The 24,044-nt window shown below is 43.7% G+C and overlaps 1 protein-coding gene across 2 annotated transcripts in view; it reads right to left on the bottom strand.

Annotated features, from left to right (window-relative positions):
* The window catches only part of wdr36 (WD repeat domain 36), a 189,069-nt gene that overhangs the window by 62,712 nt on the left and 102,313 nt on the right, over positions 1-24,044 (bottom strand). The window contains exons 10-12 of one of the 2 annotated variants that reach the window (XM_068029813.1): positions 18,499-18,564; positions 12,519-12,608; positions 8,268-8,422 (exon numbers count right to left, since the gene is read on the bottom strand). In XM_068029813.1, the coding sequence (XP_067885914.1) occupies positions 8,268-8,422; positions 12,519-12,608; positions 18,499-18,564 (311 nt within the window). The remainder of the gene's footprint in view (positions 1-8,267; positions 8,423-12,518; positions 12,609-18,498; positions 18,565-24,044) is intronic. The other variant, XM_068029814.1, reaches the window with a different exon arrangement.

Here is a 24,044-nt window from a genome sequence, read left to right as displayed (position 1 = left end):
CTATTACGAATACAGGGAGAACCACTGAAAGCCCAGTTCAGCGGTCCGTGCAGAGTTAACAAACAGAATTAGCAAGGTGAATTATATAATTGACACCCCAGACCCCAGAAAACTGACCCAGGTTCAGGAGGAAATTCAAACTGAACACCTAGAAATTAAAGATTTAAATTCTGAAGGAAGACACGAAAAAAGCTCATAAGCCAAAGGAAAGCCCCAAGCCCAAAAAGGTTTTTTGTGGCAGATCTGGAGTGTGGTGACTGCAAATCAAGTAACCTAACTGAGGAGGAATTGTGGGCCAGGCTGGATGAGCTGGAACAAGAGGAAGAGATGCAGGACAAAATTGATAGGTAGTCTGAAGCTGCAAGGAAAAAAAATCCAGCAGTGGGTTAAAATTCAAGATGACCATGAAACACTTCAAGGCAGGCTTAAAACTTTACCTGACAAAGTATCTTATGAAGCCATTTAGCCCACTTGCATTTATGCCAGGTCAACTAATCCACACAAATGAAGTCACCATTTTACTAGGTGACAATTGGTTTGCAAAGTGATCTGCAAAGCAAGCTACTGGCCTGGTGGAGCAAACAGAAAAAACATATACAAAAAACACTGGATGATCTTCACAAAGTTATGAATAACTTTGAATCCAGGGTTGAGTTCACTGATCTACAGAAACTGGAAATGGAAGGTATGGTAGAAATACGTGAGGAAATTCAGAATATGCTGGAGGATAAGCTGATTGAGCCCAGTCAGAGCAGTTGGAGCTCTCCAGTTGTGCTCGTGCCCAATCCCAGGTTAAAAAAAAATAAACCAGAGTATGGATGTAACAGCGAGACTGATAATTGTATGTGCACAGTTTCTTTTTAATTTGTGACCTCAATGAAATGTTCCTGTCACATTTCATGTCGTAATGTGGGGAGGCGTTTTGTTGAATGACAATTTTCTTTAATCCATTGACTGGAGACCTAGATTTATATTTTTTGAAGAAATTTTGAAAAGAACAGATTAAAAAAAAATGATTTTGCTGGCAGTTTAGGATTTCCACTGAATTTGCAACACTGTATCCTACATTGCAAGGCTTGTGAGGAGGGAGATGAAATATAGAGTCATAGAGTCGTACAGCATAGAAACAGGCCCTTCGGCCCACCGCGTCCATGCCGACCATAATGCCGATCTATACTAATCCCACCTGCCTGCATTAATTCCATATCCCTCTATGCCTTGCTCATTCAAGCACCTGTCCAGATGCCTCTTAAATGTTGCTACTGCTCCTGCCTTCACCACCTCCTCAGGCAGCTCATTCCAGATACCCACTATTCCTTGTGTGAAAAATGTACACCTTTGATTCCCTTTAAACCTCCTTCCTCTCACCTTAAATCTATGCCCTCTAGTTTTAGTCACCCCTAACCATGGGAAACAGACTCTGGCTATCTACCCTATCTATGCCTCTCATAATTTTATATACCTCTATCATGACCCCTCTCAGCCTCCTTCGCTCCAGGGAAAACAGACCCAGCCTGTCCAATCTCTCTTTATAACTCAAGCCCTCCAAACCAGGCAACATCCTTGTGAATCTTTTCTGCACCCTCTCTAGCTTAATCACATCTTTCCTGTAGTGCGGCGACCAGAACTGCACACAGTACTCCAAATGCGGCCTAACCAACGTTATGTACAACTGCAACATGACGTCCCAACTCTTGTACTCAATGCCTCGGCCGATGAAGGCAAGCATGCCATACGCCTTCTTCACCACCCTGTCTACCTGTGTTGCCACTTTCAGGGAACAATCCCATCAAAGTGATCACCCCTTTCTTATTTCTAAGTTCTACCCATATGGCCTCGCTGGACATTCCCCCCGGGATATCCTCTCTAAGTACTGCCGTGATGTCTTCCCTAATCAATAGTGCAACTCCCCCTCCTCTCTTACCTCCACCTCTGTCACGCCGGAAGGATCGGTACCCTGGAACATTGAGCTGTCAGTCCTGCCCATCCCTCAACCACGTTTCCGTAATAGCTATATCACAATCCCATGTACCGATTCTTCTTACTCATATCTACTCATTCCCCAGCAAGAACCAAGACCCAGGAAGTTTACCTGTTCTTTTTAGCAAGAAAAGAAATGCTGCTAACTGCTATGTTTGAATTGCTGAGTGACTATTATGTGACAGGCCCCTTCCCATCTGTGGTTTTAAGCTCGTGTCTTTCTGCAGCAGAGAGAGGAGAAGCTTCTGGACTCTGACAGTGCAGACCCAAGTGGAGGGGTCTCTCTCTCTTTCCAGCTTGAAAGCTTCAAATCCTGTCTATTGACCGAGCATCTTTGCATACTCCGGCTACAATCAGAAACCTCGTTGGAGGAAATCATTCGCACTGCCGTCTTCAAGAGACCCATTGAACTAGTCATTTATCTCTTCAAACTAAAAGCTTCAGAACCACAGAATTCAGCTAGAAGCTAATCGAGTAACCCATTTCAGTTCGTGTAAACCTCAAGTGTGTGCGTGAACAAGTGAAAGTTGGAACATAGTTCATTCGTTCAGTTTCATACAATAAAGTTAACCTCTTTCTTTGATAAACTAAAGAAAATGCGTCTAATCACTTACTTGCTATGATCATAACAAGAACCAATCCAAACACCTACTGAATTGGCCAGTACATCAACTTTAAGAAAGAATTAAACCTTTTGTGGTCAAACAGGAAGAGGGAAAAGAGGGAAGCCCTTCGACCCCTTCTCATTTGACCGTAACATTAGTAATGGAGAACAGTAAGGAACAATCTAAAGATGAACTTCTAAATTAGAAGAGGGCTAACATCAATGGGATGAGAAGGAATCAAGGGTAAAATGGCACCAAAGACTGACAGGAAAAACTGAACAATGGTTGATCTTTAAGGAGATATTTCAGGTACAAGCTAGGTACATTCCAACAAGGGCAGAAGATAGGGGAACCAAAGCCAGGGCTATCTGGATGACGAGGAAGATCAAGAATATGATGAAAAGAGGGCATTTGATGCATAATCAGTGAATACTTCAAACAAGAACCAGCCAAATACAATAAGTTGTGAGGGGAAGTGAAGAGAAAAATAAGACTGGCAAAGAGAGAATATGGAAGAGAATATAGTAGTTAACAAAAGGGAACTCAAAAATCTTCTACCAGCATGTAAATAGTAAGTGGGTACTAAGAGCCAGGGTGGGGCCTATTAGGGACAAAGGAGGTGATATATACTTAGAGGCGCTGTACAGGGCTAGAATACTTAATGAGTACTTCGTGTTGGGGTTTACGAAGGAAGATTCTGATGAAATACCAGTAGAAGCGGAAATGATAGAGATAATAGATGAAAACTGTCAGGCAGGGTATACTTGAAAGGCTGGCTGTGCTTAGAGTGGATAAGTCGGCTAGTCCGGATGGCTTGCATCCCACAATCCTAAAGAAAGTGGGAATGAAGATAGCGGAAGAGCTTGCCCTAATCTGTCAATCTTCCCTAGATACAGGGGAGGTGTCACAGGATTGGAGAGTGACAAATGTGACACCTTTATTCAAGAAAGGGTGTAAGGACAGTCCTAGTAGCTACAGGAATGTCAGTTTATCAAAGGTTCTCGACACAATAAATCAGGAAAAAAAAATCAACAAGCACTTGGAGAAGTTTGAGTTAATTAAGGAGAGCCAGCACAGATTTGTAAAAGGCCTATCGTGCTTGATTAATCAAATTTTTTGATGAAGTAACAAAGAAGGTTGAAGGGAAGGCGGTAGATGTTGTCTGTATGGAATTTATGAAAGAGTTTGACAAAGTACCACTTAATAGGCTGGTTAACAAAATTGAGGGTCATTGAACAGAAGGGTCAGTGGATAAAAAATTGACTTAATGACAGAAAACAGTGAGTCATGGTAAATAACACACAAACAAGAAATACTGGAAATACTCAGCAGGTCTGACAGCATCTGTGGAGAGAGAAGCAGAGTTAACGTTTCAGGACAGAGACCCTTCATCAAAACTGGCAGATATTAGAAATGCAGAAGGTTTTAAGCAAGTAAAGCGGGGGTGGGGCAAGAGTTAACAAAAGAGATGTTGACAGGGCAAGGTCACAGAGAATAACTGACCAGAAGGTAATGGAGCAAAGGCAAACGGTATGTTAATGGTGGGCTGATAGACAAAGCATTAGTACAGAGAGGGTGTTAATGGACTGAAAACTGAGCAGCCTGGCCCCAAGTACAAACATGAAATAAAACAGTGGGTAGGCACAGTAGAAACAAACTAAGCAAAATAAAATAAACACATAATTTTTTTTTTTAAATTAATAAAAGTGGGGGTGGGGGGGGGTGGGGGGGGGGTGGGGAAAGGCCCCGTCATGTTCTGAAATTATTGAACTCAAAGTTCAACCCGGCAGGCTGTAGCGTGCCTAATCGGTAAATGAGGTGCTGTTCCTCGAGCTTGCGTTGATGTTCACTGGAACACTGCAGCAACCCCAGGACAGAGATGTGAGCATGAGAGTAGGGTGGGGAGCGTTGAAATGGCAAGCAACCGGAAGCTCGAGGTCATGCTTTCAGACTGAGTGGAGGTGTTCCGCAAAGTTGTTACCCAGTCTGCACTTGGTCTCCCCAATGAAGAGGAGACCACATTGTGAGCAGCGAATAGTGTATACTAAACTGAAAGAAGTACAAGTAATTCGCTGCTTCACCTGAAAGGAGTGTTTGGGGCCCTGGATAATGAGGATAGAGGAGGTAAATGGGCAGGTAATACACCTCCTGCGATTGCAGGGGAAGGTGCCGTGGGAAGGGGACGAGGTGGTGGGAGTAATGGAGGAGTGGACCAGGGTGTCGCGGAGGGAACGATCCCTTCGGAATGCTGACAGGGGAAGGGAGGGGAAGATGCGTTTGGTAGTGCCATCACGCTGGAGCTGGCGGAGAATGATCCTTTGGATATGGAGGCTGGTGGGGTGGAAAGTGAGGACAAGGGGTTCCTCTGTCGCGGTTCTGGGAGGGAGGGGAAGGGTTAAGGGTAGAGGTGCAGGAAATGGTCCAGACACGGTTAAGGGCCCTGTCAACCACAGTGGGGCGGAATCCTCAGTTGAGGAAAAAGGAGGCATTCCTGGAAGAGAAGTGGCAGTTAATTAAACACTAAAATAAAAGCAAAATACTGCAGATGCTGGAAATCTGAAACACAAACAAGAAATGCTGGAAATACTCAGCTGGTTATTTTTTCTTTTTTATGTGTTTATTTTATTTTAGCTCGTTTAGTGCCTTCCCACTTTTTTTCATGTTTGCGCTTGGGGCCAGGCTGCTCAGTTTTCAGTCCATTGACACCCTCGCTGTATTAATGCTTTGTCTTTCAGCACACCATTAACATACCGCTTGCCTTTGCTCCATGACCTTCTGTTCAGTTATTCTCTGTGACCTCATCCTATGAACACCTCTTTTGTTATCTCTTGCCCCACCCCCTCTTTACTTGCTTAAAACCTTTTACATTTCTAATATCTGCCAGTCTGATGAAGGGTCACTGACCTGAAACATTAACTCTGCTTCTCTCTCCACAGATGCTGCCAGACCAGCATTTATTGCCTGTGTTTCAGATTTCCAGCATCTGCAGTATTTTGCTTTTATTATAGTCAGGGCAAATGGTTGTTTTCCAGACTGGCGGATGGTAGACAGTGGTGTTCCACAAGGGTCAGTGCTAGGACTATTGCTTTTTTGATACATATATGCAGAGTAAAATGTCAAAATTAGATGATACCAAAGCGGGAGGTGTGGGAAAGTGAGGACGATTCAAATCGACTGCAACAAGACATAGATAGGATAGCAGAATGGGGAGACATGAGGCAGATGGAATTTAATGAAGAAAAGTGTGAAGTGATGCATTTTGTCAGAAGGGATAGGGACAGGCAATATAAACTTAATGGAATGGTTCTAAAGAGGGTGCACGGACAGAGACCTGGGGGTTCATGTATCTGCATCTTTGAAGGTAGCAAGACATATTTAGAGAGTAGTTCGCAAAGCCTATTGGATCCTGGACTCCATAAATAGAGGTATTGAGTACAGGAAAGCTCTGCTGAACCTGTAGAACGCTATGGTTAGGCTAGAACTGGAGTATTGCATCCAGTTCTGGTCACCACACTTTAGTAAGGATGTGAGGGTCCTTGAAAGGGTGCAGAGGAAATTTACCAAAATGGTTCCACGATTAGGGATTTTAGCTACAATGTTAGGTTGGAGAAGCTGGGGTTGTTCTCCTTAGAGCAATGGAGATTGAGGGGTGATTTGCTAGAGGTGTACAAGATATGTTTAGTTTAGTTTAGAGATACAGGACTGAAACAGGCCCTTCGGCCCACCGAGTCTGTGCCGACCATCAACCACCCATTTATACTAATCCTACACTAATTCCATATTCCTACCACATCCCCACCTGTCCCTATATTTCCCTACCACCTACCTATACTAGGGGCAATTTATAATGGCCAATTAACCTATCAACTAGCAAGTCTTTGGCATGTGGGAGGAAACCGGAGCACCCGGAGGAAACCCACGCAGACACAGGGAGAACTTGCAAACTCCACACAGGCAATACCCAGAATTGAACCCGGGTCGCTGGAGCTGTGAGGCTGCGGTGCTAACCACTGCGCCACTGTGAAAATTATAAATGTCCAGCATAACTTCCCTGCTTTTGTACTTAGTACCTCTATTTACGAAGCCCAAGATCCCATATGCTTTGCTAACTACTCTCTCAATATATCCTGCCACCTTCAAAGATCTATTCACACGAACCCCCAAGTCTCCCTGTTCCTGCACACCCTTTAGAATTGTGCTATTAAGTCTCTACTGCCTCTTCCTATACCTTCTGTCAAAATGTATCACCTCACACTTCTCTGTGTTAAGTTCCGCACTGAATTTTATGGGCCCCCAGGAGACAGGATGGTAGGTGGGGGAGCCATAAAATAGCGACGGAAGGCTGGGGGGGCGGAGTGCCCATCGCCTCACGATGAAACGGGTTGAATGTGCCTATGTTAAACTGTAAAATAGTAAAAAGTTTTCAATTTTAGTGATGCTTCTACATTTCTGCTAGATTAGGTGCAGAGTTATTTATAAAATTTAATTTGCACAGAGCACTTTTGCAGAGTGGGTACTGTACACCTAATTTACATAGTATTTATTGTACACAAGAGAAATAGAATTGTCAGATTATATTTACATATGCTGATGAACTATTCATTATCAATATCTAAAGGAATCTTGCAAATACATTCCTGTTAGTGCCAAATTAATATTTACTTCATATTATGTGATTTTAAATCCATAAATAAACCAATTTGCAGATTTTATATTAAGAGGAGCAAAGGAGTAAGAGCTTTGATTTATATAGCACCTTCCATGGCCTCAGAAAAGGCCAAAGCGTATCAGAGACGAAGTCTTTTGAAGCATAGTCGGAGTAATATAGGGAGATACAACATGCAATCTCCCAACACCAGGACCCACAAAAATCAACAAGAAAAATTATTAATTGAAATATTTTAGTGATGTTGCTGAGGGATAAATGTTGGCCAGCTCTTCAAATAGTGCCATAGAATCTTCTGCATCCACCTGAATGGCCATATGGCACTTCGATTTAACATTTTGCTCCAAAGACATTTCTGACAGTGCAGCAATCCCTCAGCACTGCACTGAAACGTCAGCTGAGATTATGTGCTCAAGCTCTGAAGCGTGGCTTCAACCTACAACTTTTGAGTCAGCAGGTGAGAATGATACCTGAGCCAGGGCTGCCACTTGACATTTAAAACTCATACATTTTAAAAATACATATTTTGCAGTCATGAAAACATTCAAACCATTAGCATTTTCAATTTTTTTATAAAGCTGAATTACAATATTAATAAATGGATTAAAAATACTGTAAATCTGAACTAAAAATAGGCAATGCTAGAAATATATGGTAGATGTGCCAACACTTCAAGTAACATTTTAGATGCAGATACTTAGTCGGAATAGGAATATGGATCTTGATTTTTGCATGCACAAAGACACCAGCAATAAGGCTTCCCAAAATGCTAATTGAGGTACAGAAACTTTAAGTTCTAATCATAACGCTAATCATACAGCCATTCGGCCCATCATCCATATGCCGACTCTTTAAAATAGCTGTCCAATTAGTCCCCATCCTCCGCTCTTTCCCCTTTTCAGCCCTTTCTATTCAGTAAATTTTACCTATCTTCCAGCACTGACAGACGGAAATACACAAAGAAACACCTTATAAGCTGGAAAATTGTTTGGAGCAAACAGTGTAAATGTACATACCATGGCATATACATCCAGGGTACGATCTTTAAGAAATCTCTCCGGTTCAAGTTTGTGTGCTCCCATTGAGGTTTTCTGGTAGTTCCATGTTGTACTGATTAGATACCCAGGATGGCAGGCAACAATTCCATCCCAATAACTCTGACGTGCTGTCTCTATGATAACAATTCCAAAGGCAAACTCATCAGCAGCATCAGAAACGTTCTTAGCCAGAAACACATTGATATAATTTAGAATTGAAATCCATAGTTAAGATTTAAGGAACATTCGGTAAGTATGACTGTTGCTTGTCTGATGATGCTACCTTCCATGACGGTGCTTCTGGTATGACCTCCTTTTTCCTCAACCGAGGATTCCCCCCCACTGTTGTTGACAGGGCCCTCAACCGTGTCCGGCCCATTTCCCGTACCTCTGCCCTCAACCCTTCCCCTCTCTCCCAGAACCGTGACAGGGTTCCCCTTGTCCTCACTTTCCACCCCATCAGCCTCCATATCCAAAGGATCATCCTCCGCCATTTCCGCCACCTCCAGCGTGATGCCACTACCAAAGGCATATTCCCCTCCCTTCCCCCGTCAGCATTCCGAAGGGATTGTTCCCTCTGCAACACCCTGGTCCACTCCTCTATTACCCCCACCACCTCGTCCCCATCCCATGGCACCTTCCCCTGAAATCGCAGGAGGTGTAATACCTGCCCATTTACCTCCTCTCTCCTCACTATCCCAGGCCCCAAACACTCCTTTCAGGTGAAGCAACGATTTACTTGTACTTCTTTCAATGTAGTGTACTGTATTCGCTGCTCACAATGTGGTCTCCTTGACATTGGGGAGACCAAGCACAGACTGGGTGACCATTTTGCGGAACACCTCCGCTCGGTCCGCAAGCAGGACCCTGAGCTTCCGGTTGCTTGCCATTTCAACACTCCCCCCTGCTCTCATGCTCACATCTCTGTCCTGGGATTGCTGCAGTGTTCCAGTGAATATCAACGCAAGCTCGAGGAACAGCATCTCATCTACCGATTAGGCACAATACAGCCTGCCGGACTGAATACTGAGTTCAATAATTTCAGAGCATGACAGCCCCCCATTTTACTTTCGTTTTTAGTTGTTTTTTCTTTTTTTTTTCTTTTTTACATTTCGTACAACCCTCTTTTTGCATTTATTTCATTTCATCTTAGTTTGTTCAGTTTGCTTACCCACTGTTTCTTTTCATGTTTGCACTTGCAATATTCAGTCCGTTAACACCTATTCTGTACTAATGCTTCGTCTTTCAACACACCATTAACATATTGTTTGCCTTTGCTCCATGACCTTTTGGTCAGCTATGTGACCTTGTCCAATCTGCACCTTCTCCTTGGTTATCTCTTGCCCCACCCCCACCTCACTTGCTGTGACATTTTTTAATATTTGTCCGTTCCGAAGAAGGGTCACTGACCTGAAACGTTAACTCTGCTTCTCTTTCCACAGATGCTGCCAGACCTGCTGAGTGGTTCCAGCATTTCTTGTTTTTATTTCAGATTTCCAGCATCCGCAGTATTTTGCTTTTATATGACTGTTGCTTGACTGGTCTGTGGGACAGCTGTCTCAATTTGGCACAAGTCCCCAGATGCTAGTGAGGAGGACTTAGCAGAGTCGACTGTGCAGGGTCTGCCTTTGTCATTTCCAGTTCCTAGGTCGATGCTGGGTGGTCTGTCCAATTTTATTACTTTTCGACTTTCTGTAATGGTTTGATACAACTGGGTGGCTTGCTGGGCAATTTCAGAGGGCAGTCAAGAGTCAACCACATTGCTGTGGGCCTGGAGTCACAGGCAGGCCAGACTGGGTAAGGATGTCACATTTCCTTCCCTAAAGGACATTTGTGAATGGGCTGAATGGCCTTCATGTTGGAGCATATAGCATTTAAACACACAGAATCTTATTGGACATTCCAAGATTATTTTAGTTTACAGACAGTTATAATTAAGTAGTTATGATTACCATGTATGTCCTCAACTTAAAAAAAAAAATGAATGTGGAATGTTATAGTTATGTTTCTTAAATCTTAACTATGGATTTCGCCCTCATCAATCTACCTGTCACAGATGCATCTGTCCATAACTGCATTGATAGGAGTAACCACCATGCAGTCCTTGTGGAATCGAAGTCCCATCTTCACACTGAGGATATCTCTATTGTGTCATGTGGCACAACCACCATGCGAATTGTGATATGTTCAGAACAGATCTAGCAGTTCAAACCTGAGCATCCACGAGGTGCTGTGGGCTATCAGAAGCAGAAGCAGCAGCAGTAGCATTGTATGCAACCACAATCTGTGAACTCATGGCCCAGTATTTCCCTCACTCTACCATTATCATCAAGCCAGGGAGCAACCCTGGTTCAATGAGGAGTACAGGAGAGCATGCCAGGAGCAGCACCAAGCATACCTAAAAATAAGATGCCAACCCAGTGAAGCCACAACACAGGGCTACTTGCATGCTAAACAGCAGCATGCAATCGACAGATCCACAACCACTGGATCAGAGCAAAGCTCTGCAGTCCTGCTATATCCAGTCGTGAATGATGGTGGACAATTAAATAACTAACTGGAGGAGGTGGCTCCACAAATATCCCCATCCTCAATGATGGAGGAGCCCAGCACATCAGTGCAAAAGACAAGGCTGAAGTATTTGCAACCATCTTCAGCCAGAAGTGCCGAATGGATGATCCATCTTGGCCTCCTCCTGAGATCCCCAGCATCACACATGCCAGTCTTCAGCCAATTCAATTCACTCCATGGGATATCAAGACTGAAGGCACTAGATACAGCTAAGGCTATGGGCCCTGTCAACATTCTGGCTGTAGTACTGAAGACTTGTGCTTCAGAACTAGTCATGCTCCTAGCCAAACTGTTCCAGTACAGCTACAACACTGGCATGTGCCCAACAATGTGGAAAATTGCCCATTATGTCCTGACCACAAAAAGCAGAACAAATCCAATCCAGCCAATTAACATCCCATCAGTCTACTCTCAGTCATTAGCAAAGTGATGGAAGATGTAATTGACAGTGCAATCAAGCAGCACTTACTCGGCAATACCCTGCTCACCAACGCTCAGTTTGGGTTCTGCCGGGGCACTCGGCTCCTGATCTCATTACAGCCTTGGTTCAAACATGGATAACAGATCTGAATTCCAGAGGTGAGGTCAGAATGACTGCCCTTGGCATCAAGGCAGCATTTGATGGAGTATGGCATCAAGGAGCCAGAGCAAAATTGAAGTCAATGGGATCAGGGGGAAAACTCTCTATTGGTTGGAGTCACAACTAGCACAAAGGAAGAATGGTTGTGGTTGTTGGAAGACAATCATTTCAGTCCCAAGACATTGGTGAAGGAGCTCCTCAGAGTAATGTCCTAGGCCCAACCATCTTCAGCTGCTTCAATGACCTTCCCTCCATCATAAGGTCAGTGGCCGGAATGTTTACTGATGATTGCACAGTGTTCAGTACCATTCGCGACTCCTCAGATACCTAAGCAGTCCATGGAAGTGCAACGACAGTTCACCAGACTAATCCCCGAGATGGTGGGATTGTCTTACGATGAGAGACTGAGGAAACTGGGCCTGTATTCTCTAGAGTTTCGAAGAATGAGAGGTGATCTCATTGAAACTTACAAAATTCTTACAGGGTGTGACAGGGTGGATGTAGATAGGATGTTTCCCCTGGTTGGTGAGTCCAGAACCAAGGGGCATAGTCTCAGAATAAGGTATAGGCCATTTAAGACTGAGATGAGGAGGAATTTCTTCACACAGAGGGTGGTGAATCTTTGGAATTCTCTACCCCAGAGGGCTTTGGAAGCTCAATCACTGAGCATGTTCAAGACAGAAATCGATGGATATCTGGGTGCTAATGACATCAAAGGATATGGGAATAGCACGGGAAAGTGGCGTTGAGGTAGATGATCAGCCATGATCTAACTGAATGGTGGAACAGACTCGATGGGCAGAATGGCCTACTCCTGCTCCTATGTCCCTATACCTGCATGCAGCAAGACCTGGACAACACTCAGGCTTTGGCTGAAAAGTGGCAAAGACAATCGCACCACACAAGTGCCAGGCAATGACCATCTCCAACAAGAGAGAATCGGACTATCTCCCCTTGATGTTCAACAGCATTACCATCGCTGAATCCCACACCATCAACATCCTAGGGGGGTACCATTGACCTGAGACATGCCAGTGACACATCTCAAATGAAAAAAAAAACAATTTATGTAGAAGTACCTTTACCTGAAGCAAATGTAGTAATAGGAGGTAGTTTCATTGTATCATACTTCAACCCTTTCTTTTTGGATTTCTTTTTGTTAATGGAACCTTCAGACAAAAAACACATACCTGATTCATTATACAAACAACACTTTAGTATACATTTCTGAAGAGAAGGAAGGATGCAATTGAGTGCAAATCATGTTACATTTAATAGATTAAATAGGCATGTGCACTTATTAAGCTGCTATAATAAACCATTCTTCCTTCCATCCCTCAACTGTTCATGTTCTCTCTACCATCCCTGGTCAAAGGGCAAATAGTTAACCTGTCTTAAGGTCTTTGCCAATTTTCACAAGAGAGATGAAGGATGAGGAAAGCTATTCAATCCATCCAGAATGAACCATCAGTAACTCATCGAGCTGTTTAAATATTTATTGGGTCTTTGTCTCCATGACCTAGCTGAAGGTCCATTTCCAACATTAATCCTAAATCTGCCTATTGCTAGATTAAACTTCTACCCCCTTGGCCTAGTCACTGGTTAATCTGAAGTAGTACTTCTGGATTTAACTTTTCTATATTGGTTTATTAGCCTGTATAGCATCAGTGTTCAGTCGTCTACTTCGAAGGTTGGAAAGACAAAGTTGCTCCAGCTTTCCACACAAGTGGGTCTACCAATAATAGGAATCAGTCTTGCGGCTCTTTACCTCCAAGGCTCAAAGGTTTTCGGTGCCTCAGTTACCAGAACAGACAGTATTCAAAATGTAGTCTGACCAGGGCATAATGCAGTTCAAGCACAACTTCTCCCAACTTCTATTCTACCGCTGTTTTGGCTATATAATTAAGCATCATATTTGCTTTATTGATTGCAGCTCTCCAGTGATTGGACACCTTGAGTGCAGTCTGTTAAAATCCTAAACCTCTTTGTTCAAAATGTATGTATGTGAATATAGGTAGTGATACACTCACATTACATATGAAATATACTACAGAGTTTCAGTTGCAGACCATGATCTTTTAAGTCTTGAACCTGTTGCTATTTTATCGGTACTTATGCAGGCCCTTCCCATGGTGTAGTATTTTACATTTCATCATGAGATTTAATAGCATTAAATTTCATCCATTACATATTTCAAGGGTTAGAGATATTGCCACAAATTTCCTTTTTTTTTTTGGGAGTGCTCAATTTTCAGAAAAATTTCAGACCGATAGCCATCAGGAAGTCCTTTATACAAAATACGGCGGCACAGTGGCGCAGTGGTTAGCACCGCAGCCTCACAGCTCCAGCGACCCGGGTTCAATTCTGGGTACTGCCTGTGCGGAGTTTGCAAGTTCTCCCTGTGTCTGCGTGGGTTTTTGCCGGGTGCTCCGGTTTCCTCCCACAGCCAAAGACTTGCAGGCTGATAGGTAAATTGGCCATTATAAATTGCCCCTGGTATAGGTAGGTGGTAGGGGAATATAGGGACAGATGGGGATGTGGTAGGAATATGGGATTAGTGTAGGATTAGTATAAATGGATGGTTGATGGTCGGCACAGACTCGGTGGGCCGAAGGGCCTGCTTCAGTGCTGTATCTATAAATAAAATAAATAAAAATAAAAAATAACGATGGATATGTAGCCGCAGGACATCACTGCAGGAGTTCCTCAATGAAGTATCCTAGGCCCAACCATCTTCAGCTGTTTCATCAATGAATTTCTGCCATTATGAGGTCAGAAGCAGGGATGTTCACTACCATTTGCAACTCCTCAGATATTGAAGCAGTCTATGCCTGCATGCAGCAAGACCTGGACAACATTTAGGCTTGGGCTAATAAGTAGCAAATAACATTTGTGCCACACAAATACCAGGCAATGATCGTCTCCAAAAAGAGATAATCTAACCACCTCCCTTGATGTTCAACAACATTTCCACCTCTGAGTCCCCACATTAACATCCTGGGTGTTATCACTGACCAGAAACTTAACTGGCTCAGTGATATAAATACTGTGGGTACAAGGGGAGGTCAGAGGCTGGGAATTCAGCGGTGAGTAACTCAGCTTCTGACTCCCCAAAACCTGTTCACCATCTGCAAGGCTCAAGTCTGGAGTGTGATGGAATGCTCTCCGCTTGCCTGGATGAATGCAGCTGCAACAGCACTCAAGAAGCCTGACACCAACCAAGACAGAGCAACCCGCTTGATCAGCACCCCATCCACCACCAGCACACAGTGGCAGCAGTGGATACCATCTACAAGATGCACTGCAGCAACTCAGCAAGGGTCCTCCGACAGCACCTTCCAAACCCACCTTCTCTACCACCTAGAAGAACAAGGGCAGCAGATGCATGGGAACACCACCACCTGCAAGTTCTCCAAGTCACACACCATCCTGACTTGGAAATATATGGATGCGCCTTCACTGTCAGTATTGGGTCAAAATCCTGGAACTCCCTTCCCAACAGCACTGTGGGCGTACCTACACCAGATGGACTACAAGTTCAAGCTGGGGGCTCACCACCACCCATTCTGAAGGGTAATTAGGGACAGGTAATACCTGGCCTTACCGGTGATGTTCACATCCCATGAATAAAAAAAAAAGTGGAAGCCTAAATAAGGGAAGGCAAAAATCTGGAGTGCATTTAAGAAATTACTGGGTTCGGTGATAACATTTTCTGGATGGATAAATCAAAATGGGTTGAATAGCCTCCTTTCTCTATAATTATTTCGATAAATTAAACAAAATCATACTATCCTGGAGTAAAATTGTTTTATTTTAAGTCAGTTAGGTGTACTCTTCCCATATTATAGGTCTTTGACTACCTCCTCAAATTCAATTACCCATCCCCACTCCTGATTTTTGTTTGATTATGGGAAATGCCTTTGGACATTTTACTACATTAAAAATACTATAAATGCAAGTTGTTATCGCAGTACATTAGAAACAGCTGTCAAAGAACAAAGAACAGTACAGCATAGGAACAGGCCATTCGGCCCGCCAAGCCTGCGCCCATCTTGATGCCTGCCTAAATTAACACCTTCTGCACTTCCGGGGCCCATATCCCTCTATTCCCTTCCTATTCATTTATTTGTCAAGATGTCTCTTAAACGTCGCTATCGTATCTGCTTCCACCACCTCCCCTGGCAGCAAGTTCCAGGCACTCACCACCCTCTGTGTAAAAAACTTGCCTCACACATCCCAAGGTCATGTCTTACCAACTTAATAGAATTCTTTGAGGAAGTGACAAAGTTGATTGATGAGGGAAGGGCTGTAGATGTCATATACATGGACTTCAGTAAGGCGTTTGATAAGGTTCCCCATGGTAGGTTGATGGAGAAAGTGAAGTCGCATGGGGTCCAGGGTGTACTAGCTAGATGGATAAAGAACTGGCTGGGCAACAGGAGACAGAGAGTAGCAGTAGAAGGGAGTTTCTCAAAATGGAGACGTGTGACCAGTGGTGTTCCACAGGGATCCGTGCTGGGATCACTGTTGTTTGTGATATACATAAATGATTTGGAGGAAAGTATAGGTGGTCTGATTAGCAAGTTTGCAGACGACACTAAGATTGGTGGAGTAGCAGATAGTGAAGGGGACTGTCAGAGAATACAGCAGAATATAGATAGATTGGAGAGTTGGGCAGAGAAATGGCAGATGGAGTTCAATCCGGGCAAATGCGAGGTGATGCATTTTGGAAGATCCAATACAAGAGAGAAACTATACAATAAATGGAAAAGTCCTGGGGAAAATTGATGTACAGAGAGATTTGGGTGTTCAGGTCCATTGTTCCCTGAAGGTGGCAACGCAGGTCAATAGAGTGGTCAAGAAGGCATACGGCATGCTTTCCTTCATCGGACGGGGTATTGAGTACAAGAGTTGGCAGGTCATGTTACAGTTGTATAAGACTTTGGTTCGGCCACATTTGGAATACTGCGTGCAATTCTGGTCGTCACATTACCAAAAGGATGTAGACGCTTTGGAGAGGGTGCAGAGGAGGTTCACCAGGATGTTGCCTGGTATGGAGGGCGCTAGCTATGAAGAGAGGTTGAGTAGATTAGGATTATTTTCATTAGAAAGACGGAGGTTGAGGGGGGACCTGATTGAGGTGTACAAAATCATGAGGGGTATAGACAGGGTGGATAGCAAGAAGCTTTTTCCCAGAGTGGGGGATTCAATTACTAGGGGTCACGAGTTCAAAGTGAGAGGGGAAAAGTTTAGGGGGGATATGCGTGGAAAGTTCTTTACGCAGAGGGTGGTGGGTGCCTGGAACGCGTTGCCAGCGGAGGTGGTAGACGCGGGCACAATAGCGTCTTTCAAGATGTATCTAGACAGATACATGAATGGGCAGGAAGCAAAGAGATACAGACCCTTAGAAAATAGGCGACAGGTTTAGATAGAGGATCTGGATCGGCGCAGGCTTGGAGGGCCGAAGGGCCTGTTCCTGTGCTGTAATTTTCTTTGTTCCCTTTGTTCTTTGTTCTATCCCCTCTAAACTTTGCCCCTCGCACCTTAAACCTAGGTCCCCTAGTAACTGACTCTTCCACCCTGGGAAAAAGCTTCTGACTATCCACTCTGTCCATGCCGCTCATAACTTTGTAAACCTCTATCATGTCACCCCTCCACCTCCGTCGTTCCAGTGAAAACAATCCAAGTTTATCCAACCTCTCCTCATAGCTAATGCCCTCCAGACCAGGCAACATCCTGGTAAACCTCCTCTGTACCCTCTCCAAAGCCTCCACGTCCTTCTGGTAGCGTGGCGACCAGAATTGCACACAATATTCTAAGTGTGGCCTAACTAAGGTTCTGTACAGCTGCAACATGACTTGCCAATTTTTATACTCTATGCCCCCAAGTCATCGCAGCATTGTTCCTTGGGCACTCCCATTTAGAATTTCCTTCAACTCGGCATCAAATAACAAGTCACAAGTTTTACGCTATAGGGGTTGGCACACAATTTTGTTTGAAAAAATCCTAAATCGAAGGAGCAAAGTTAATTTATTTTTAAGCTTAAATTGTATCTTTTACATAAAATATTGTCTAAGGAAAGTTAGCATTTATACATCATCTTTGGCACAGTAAAATGTCCTAAGGTGTTTCACAGGAGCATTATTAAACCAAATTTGACACAGAAGCATATAAGGGGAGGTTAGAACAGGTGATCAAAAGTTTGTTCAAAGTGGTTTTTGCTACGGCATGTCGTAAAGGAGGAGAACTGCAGAGATTTAGGAAGGGAATTCCAGCATTGAGGCCTACATGACTGAAGGCACGACTGCCAATGGTGGGAAATCAGGAATGCACAAGGGGCAGAACTGAAGGAACGAAGTGTTTTTGCAGAGTTCAAGTCCAATAAATTCTAGGACTTTAAGAGTCCACGTGGTGCGTCACTTACTGAAGACAAGGTGGTTAGCCAGGCAGAATTCCTTCTCCCTGAATTAATGTTGGCTACTATATATTAGTCTTTATGGAAGCAATCCTCAAGATTACTCCTGATAATCGATTTTATTCTTTGATTCTGCACTGATGGATGCTTGTTTGATCAACTGTGCTATATCATTCCAATCGAGAAATCCCAGTGGCACTTCACAAAGCATAGCACTGAATAAATACCATCCATCTGAGGATTTGTGTCCCATTTATATATACACCTTTTGAACTAGACGATAAGACATTTGAAACAATGGGCGGCATATTGCATTTTATTCTACTCTTCTCTGTGAACTAAGCCTCTGTGATACCTTCTCATCCTGAACAAAATAGTCAAGTGTGAAGTGGAGAAGGAGGAAGAGCAGGGAGAAACTCAATGCGGCTCTTGAATGTTGTTATTCTCAAAACAAATGTTAAAAATACTTTCAGAAAAATGCTGCCAGATAGTCAAACAAAATCATGAAATATTTTTATCGCTACTTACTGAACTGATAGCACATTTTTTAAAATGTAAAACATTTAAATTATACAGAGAGTGTAATACACTTTAATTACACTGAAAAAGAAAATATATTCATCATACTTTTCAAGTAAACTTACCACGTCCCAAACTCTTATTAAAACGCTCATGAATAGTGGAAAATGACTGCAAAGTTCCATCCTGTCCTACAGTTTAAAAACAAGAATGAAGTCTTAATAATAAAACTCAGTTTTTAACAAAAGTGAAGAAACAGCACAAAATGTGGATATGCAGCTGTACTTTAAATCAAACTGCTTTGTGAAAATAAGCAAATTATTCCTGCAGGCCACCACACCGCAACAACACAAACAACAATTTGTATTTATATAGCACCTTTAACAAAATAAAACGCCCCAATGTGCTTCACAGAAGCATTATAAAGTAAAATTTGACACCGAGCCACGTAAGGAGATATCAGGGCAAATAACCAAAAGCTTCGTCAAAGAGGCAAGGTTAAGGAGCATCTTAAAGGTGAAAGGAGGCAAAGAGACAGAGAAGTTTGAGGAGGGAATTCCAGAGCTTAGGGCCACGGCAGCTGAAGACGACTAAAACCTGAGATTCTCAAGCAGCGAGAATTAAAGGAGTGCAGATATCTCGGAAGGCTGTGATAGGGAGGGGGTATGGATGATTTGAAAAGAATGAACATTTTAAACCAGTCAGCAAGCACAGCAGAATAACTAGGGTTATAGTCATTTATGGCACAGAAGGCAGCCATTCCATCCATCAAGTCCATGCCGGCTCTCCATGGAGCTATCCTGCAAGTCCCAAATCTCCCCTCAATCCCCTTTGTTCTCAGGAGAACACCCTCAGCTTTTCCAAACCAACGCTTTCTTGAAATCCAAATACAAGTGCCAGGCAACGACCATCTCCAATAAGAGAGAATCTCCCCTTGACATTCAATGCCATCATCCTCGCTGAATCCCCTGCTATCAACATCCTGGGGGTTATCATTGACCAGAAACTGAACTGGACCAGCCATATAAATACTGCGGTCGCAGCAGCAGGTCAGAGACTGGGAATTCTGTGGCGACTAACTCACCTCCTGACTCCCCAAAGCCTGTCCACAAGACACAAGTCAGGAGTGTGATAGAATACTCTCCACTTTCCTGGATGAGTGCAGCTCCAGCAACACTCAAGAAGCTTGACAACATCCAGGACATAGCAGCTCGCTTGATTGGCACCCCATCTACAAACATTCACTCCCTCCACCACCGACGCACAGAGGCAGTGTTGGCCAGGGGCTGCAAGAAGTACAGAGTCTGTTACAAACTGCTGGATAGTTCATGAACTAAAAGTAACCGGTGCTCAGACACTGCCCTGTGCTGGTAAAAATCAGTTTGAACTAATTAATTTATGTGACAAGACAAGGAGCGAGATCACCGGAATAGAGCCTTATTTGGACACGGTGTGATACCGGGGTCTTTGGGCCTGGGCCAATAAGAAGATACGAACGAGGTGAGCAGGCCTAAGCCAACGGGAGACAGTAAAGTTTGAAGAGATAAGAAAGAGAATAAGTATAGAGAATCTCAGGCATAGAGCCAGCGAGAAAATCCAGAGACCAACCATCGCGGAAGTGGAAGACCCTGCGTGAGCAACGCGGCGACGACGTAAAAGAGAGAGAACGGAACGCCTGGCCAGCGTCAGCTCTCCCCTTTTTCGGGTATTGTCCTTTGCTTTCTGTGACTAGGTCAGGGAAAGGTCAGAAGAACCTAGTGGGTGTGCTTATCAAATCTAGCTAGCTTTGTTAGAACCCAGTTTGAGTTGCATGCTTTTGTCTAACCAAGTGTATAAGCCTTATTCTTACATTCTACAACAACGTGAATAAAGTAAATTGATAGTTAAAGAAAGAACTGAGTTTCCTCCTCTTTGTACTAAGCCATTAACTGTCGCCAATGGATTAGGTGGAGGGTGGCTCTCCTGTAACCCGATATCCCAAACACCCAGCCTGAGCCTGAATTAAGAGGACTTAGTCCCACGTGACGGCCAGGATCAAGTGGGTGAAGGGAATAAAGGGCCAAGGGGGAGTTGACTCCGCGCTACGGTTTACAGCAGCAAAGTGTACCATCTACAAGATGCAATGTAGCAACGCACCAAGGCTCCTTCGACAGCACCTTCCAAACCCACAACCTCTACCAACTAGAAGGACAAAGGCAGCAGATGCATGGGAACACCACCACCTGCAAGTTCCTCTCCAAGCCACACACCATCCTGACTTGGAACTATATCACCGTTCCTTCACTGTCTCTGGGTTAAAATCCTGGAACTCCCTTCCTAACAGCACTGTGGGTGTACCTAACCATATGGACTGCAGCAGCTCAAAAAGGCAGCTCATGACCACTTTCTCAAGGGTAATTAGGGATGGGCAATAAATGCTGGCCTAGCCAGCGACGCTCATACCCCATGAAAGAATTCAAATATACAAACAACATCCACTACATTCCCTTCTTCAACCTTCTCTGTTACTTCATCAAAAAGCTCAATTAGATTAGTCAAGCATGATCTGCCTCTTACAAATCTATGCTGGCTAGCCTTAAATAACACGAACCTCTCCAAGTGTCTGTTGATTTGTTTTTCCAATTCTTGTTTCTAAAACCTTACCCACCACTCATGTTAAATTAACTGGCCTGTAGTTGGTAGGACTGTCCTTACACCCTTTCTTGAATAAGGGTGTCACATTTGTCACTTTCCAATCCTCTGGAATATCCCATGTATCCAGGGAAGATTGGAAGTTTACGGCAAGCTCTTCCACTATCTCCATCCCCTCCCTTCCTTTAGCAACCTGGGATGCACGCCATCCGGACCAGATGACTTATCTACCCTAAGCATACCCAGCCTTTTTAGTACCTCCCCCGTCTCAATTTTTATCCACCCATAGTCTCTATTCTCTCCGCTCTACCAATATTTTGTCAGATTCCTCTTCCTTAGTGAACACTGATACAAAGTACTCAATAAGTAAATTAGCCTTGCCCTGCACCTCTAAGCATGTATTACCCTCTTTGTCCCTAACAGGCTCTACTCCACCTCTTACTACTCACTTACTATTTACATGCCGATAGAAGATTTTTGAGTTCCCTTTTATGTTAACTGTCATTCTATTCTCACATTCTCTCTTTGCTAATCTTATTTTCTTCACATTCCCTCTCAACTTATTGTATATGGCCTGTTCTCACTTGAAGAATTCACTGACATGCATCGTGTACCCTCTTTTTGTTTGTTTCATCATAATCTCTATCTCCCTCGCCATCCAGAAGCCCGGTTTTGGTTCCCTTACCTTTCGCCCATGTGGGAATGTACCTACCCAGTACCTGAAGAATCTCTTCCTATAAGATAACCTATTGTTCCGATAAAGCTCTTCCTGTCAGTCTTTGGTTCCATTTTATCCTGGCTAGATCTCTTTGCGTGGCGTTGAAATTAGTCCTCTTCCAATGTAGCCATTCCACCTTATGTCATTCCTTGTTTTTCTGCATTACGAGTCTAAACCTTATGATACAATGATCACTCTTATCAAAGTGCTCCCCAACAGATACTTGATCCACTTGGCCCACCTAATTTCTCAGCACCAGATCCAGCAATGCCTCACTTATAGTTGGGCTGAGAACATATACTGATCAAGAAAGTTCTCCTGAACACATTTCAAGAATTCCTCCCCTTCCTTACCCTTTACTCTAAAATTATCCCAATCAATATTTGGGTAATTAAAAAGTCCCCCAGTATCACAACTCTATAGTTCTTGCACATCTCCGATTTCCCTGCAGATTGCTCCTCTAGCTCTGTCTCATTATTTGAAGGCCTATAGAATTACCCTAGTAGTGTGATCATACCCTTTTTGCTTCTCCACTCCAACCAAATGGACTCTGTCCTTGCCCCCTCAAGGGCATTCTGCCTTTCCAACACAACACCGTCTTCCCTAACAGTACTGCTATGCCACCTTCCTTTTTTCTCCTCTATATTTTCTGAACACATTTTATATCCTTGTATATTAAGCCCAGTCCTCGTCATTTTTAAGCCACATATCCGTTATTGCCACTACATCATATTCTCAGACTGTTATTTGTGTTTGTAGCTCACCAACCTGGTTTACCACAGTTTTTGCATTTACATACATGTATTGTAATCATGTCTTTGCGTTACATGTAGTTGTTCTCAATCCACTCCCATCTAATACTGAACAACTCCCTTCTCTAGTACTAACACTCTCACATTATGCACCTTATTCCTCTTTTCTACTTCTATATGCCGGTGCCCATCCTCCTGCCAATTTAGTTTAAACCCTCCCCAATCACACTAAGTGAATCGCCCCACGAGGACATTGGTCCTGGTCCTTCTGCCCTAGAACTGGTCCCAATGCCCCTAAAATCTGAAACCCTCTCTCCTGCACCATGCTTCAAGCCATGCACTGATCCTCCCTATCTTCCTATTTCTTCTCCCGCTAGCGCATGGCACTGGGGGTAATCCAGAGATTACTACCTTCAAGGCGCTACTCTTTAACTTCCTCCCTAGCTCCTGAAAAATCTATCCGTAAGATCTCAAAACCTGCCCTTGCTATGTCATTGGCACTAATGTGTCCCACAACTTCTGGCTCACTCCCTTCTCTCTGAAGAATACCCTGGCACCAGGAAGGCAACACACCATGCGGGACTCATGTTAACAGTTACAGAAATGCCTGACTGTGGAATCTCCTATAACAACTGCATTTCTGCTCTTTGCTGCTCCATCTTGTACAGTCCCATGCCCATTGGTGCCATGGTCCAGACTCCATTCCTTCAAGGTGTCATCACTCCCAACAGTCTCCAAAGCTGAGTATTGGTTTTTGAGTAGTACACACCCCAAAGACCCCTGTACTTCCTGCCTCTTCTGGATGGTCACCCATCTATATCCTGAACTCCTACTGCCCGTGGGGTGATCACCTCCTGGAATGTACGGTCCAAGAAACTCTCCTGCTCCCTGATGTTCCACAGTGATTCCAGCTGCCCTTCAAGCTCAGAAATCCTGATCTTGAGCTGAAGTAGCTACAAACACTTCCGAAAGTGGTCACCCAAGATACATGAAATGCCCTAAAGTTCCTGCATGGTGCAAGAATTGCAAGCAACAGGTCGCAGCTCCCCATCCATGATCTTAAAAAACCCTCTATTCGCTTTTTAATCAATCTATTTAGTACCCTGTTTAAACTATCAATTTTAATTAGTAACTCTAGTCCTGCTCTGTGCTTATACACTTATTACAACACTTACTGTTACACTACCGACTGAATATTTTTGATTTCCAGGCTCCTAATTTGAACCAATACCCCCCCGGTCTTGCATGCTCTCTCTCTCTCTGCTGCAGCTCTTTTCAACTCCCCACTGGCCTCACTCTCTCTGCTGCAGCTCTTTTAAACTGCCTGCTGGTCTCCCTCTCTTCAGCTCCCTACTGGTCTCTCTCTCTGACGCCGCTCTTTTAAACTCCTTTATAGTACTGAGTTGTTTCCATTGAAAGATTAGTAAAATTCACCGGATAGTCTTGAGCTTAACTTGTCCCAATCTCAACTACGTGGGGTGAATTTGGCAATAGTGGGGAACAGTGCATGCACAGCTTCTCCTAGTCATAAACTTAACTTCAACAGACTTTTGTGATTTAGTCAGTCTAT

This window comes from Heterodontus francisci, chromosome 4, assembly GCF_036365525.1.
Source record: "Heterodontus francisci isolate sHetFra1 chromosome 4, sHetFra1.hap1, whole genome shotgun sequence".
In the NCBI taxonomy this organism is placed as follows: domain Eukaryota; kingdom Metazoa; phylum Chordata; class Chondrichthyes; order Heterodontiformes; family Heterodontidae; genus Heterodontus; species Heterodontus francisci.
This window is presented reverse-complemented; position numbering and strand designations above follow the sequence as displayed.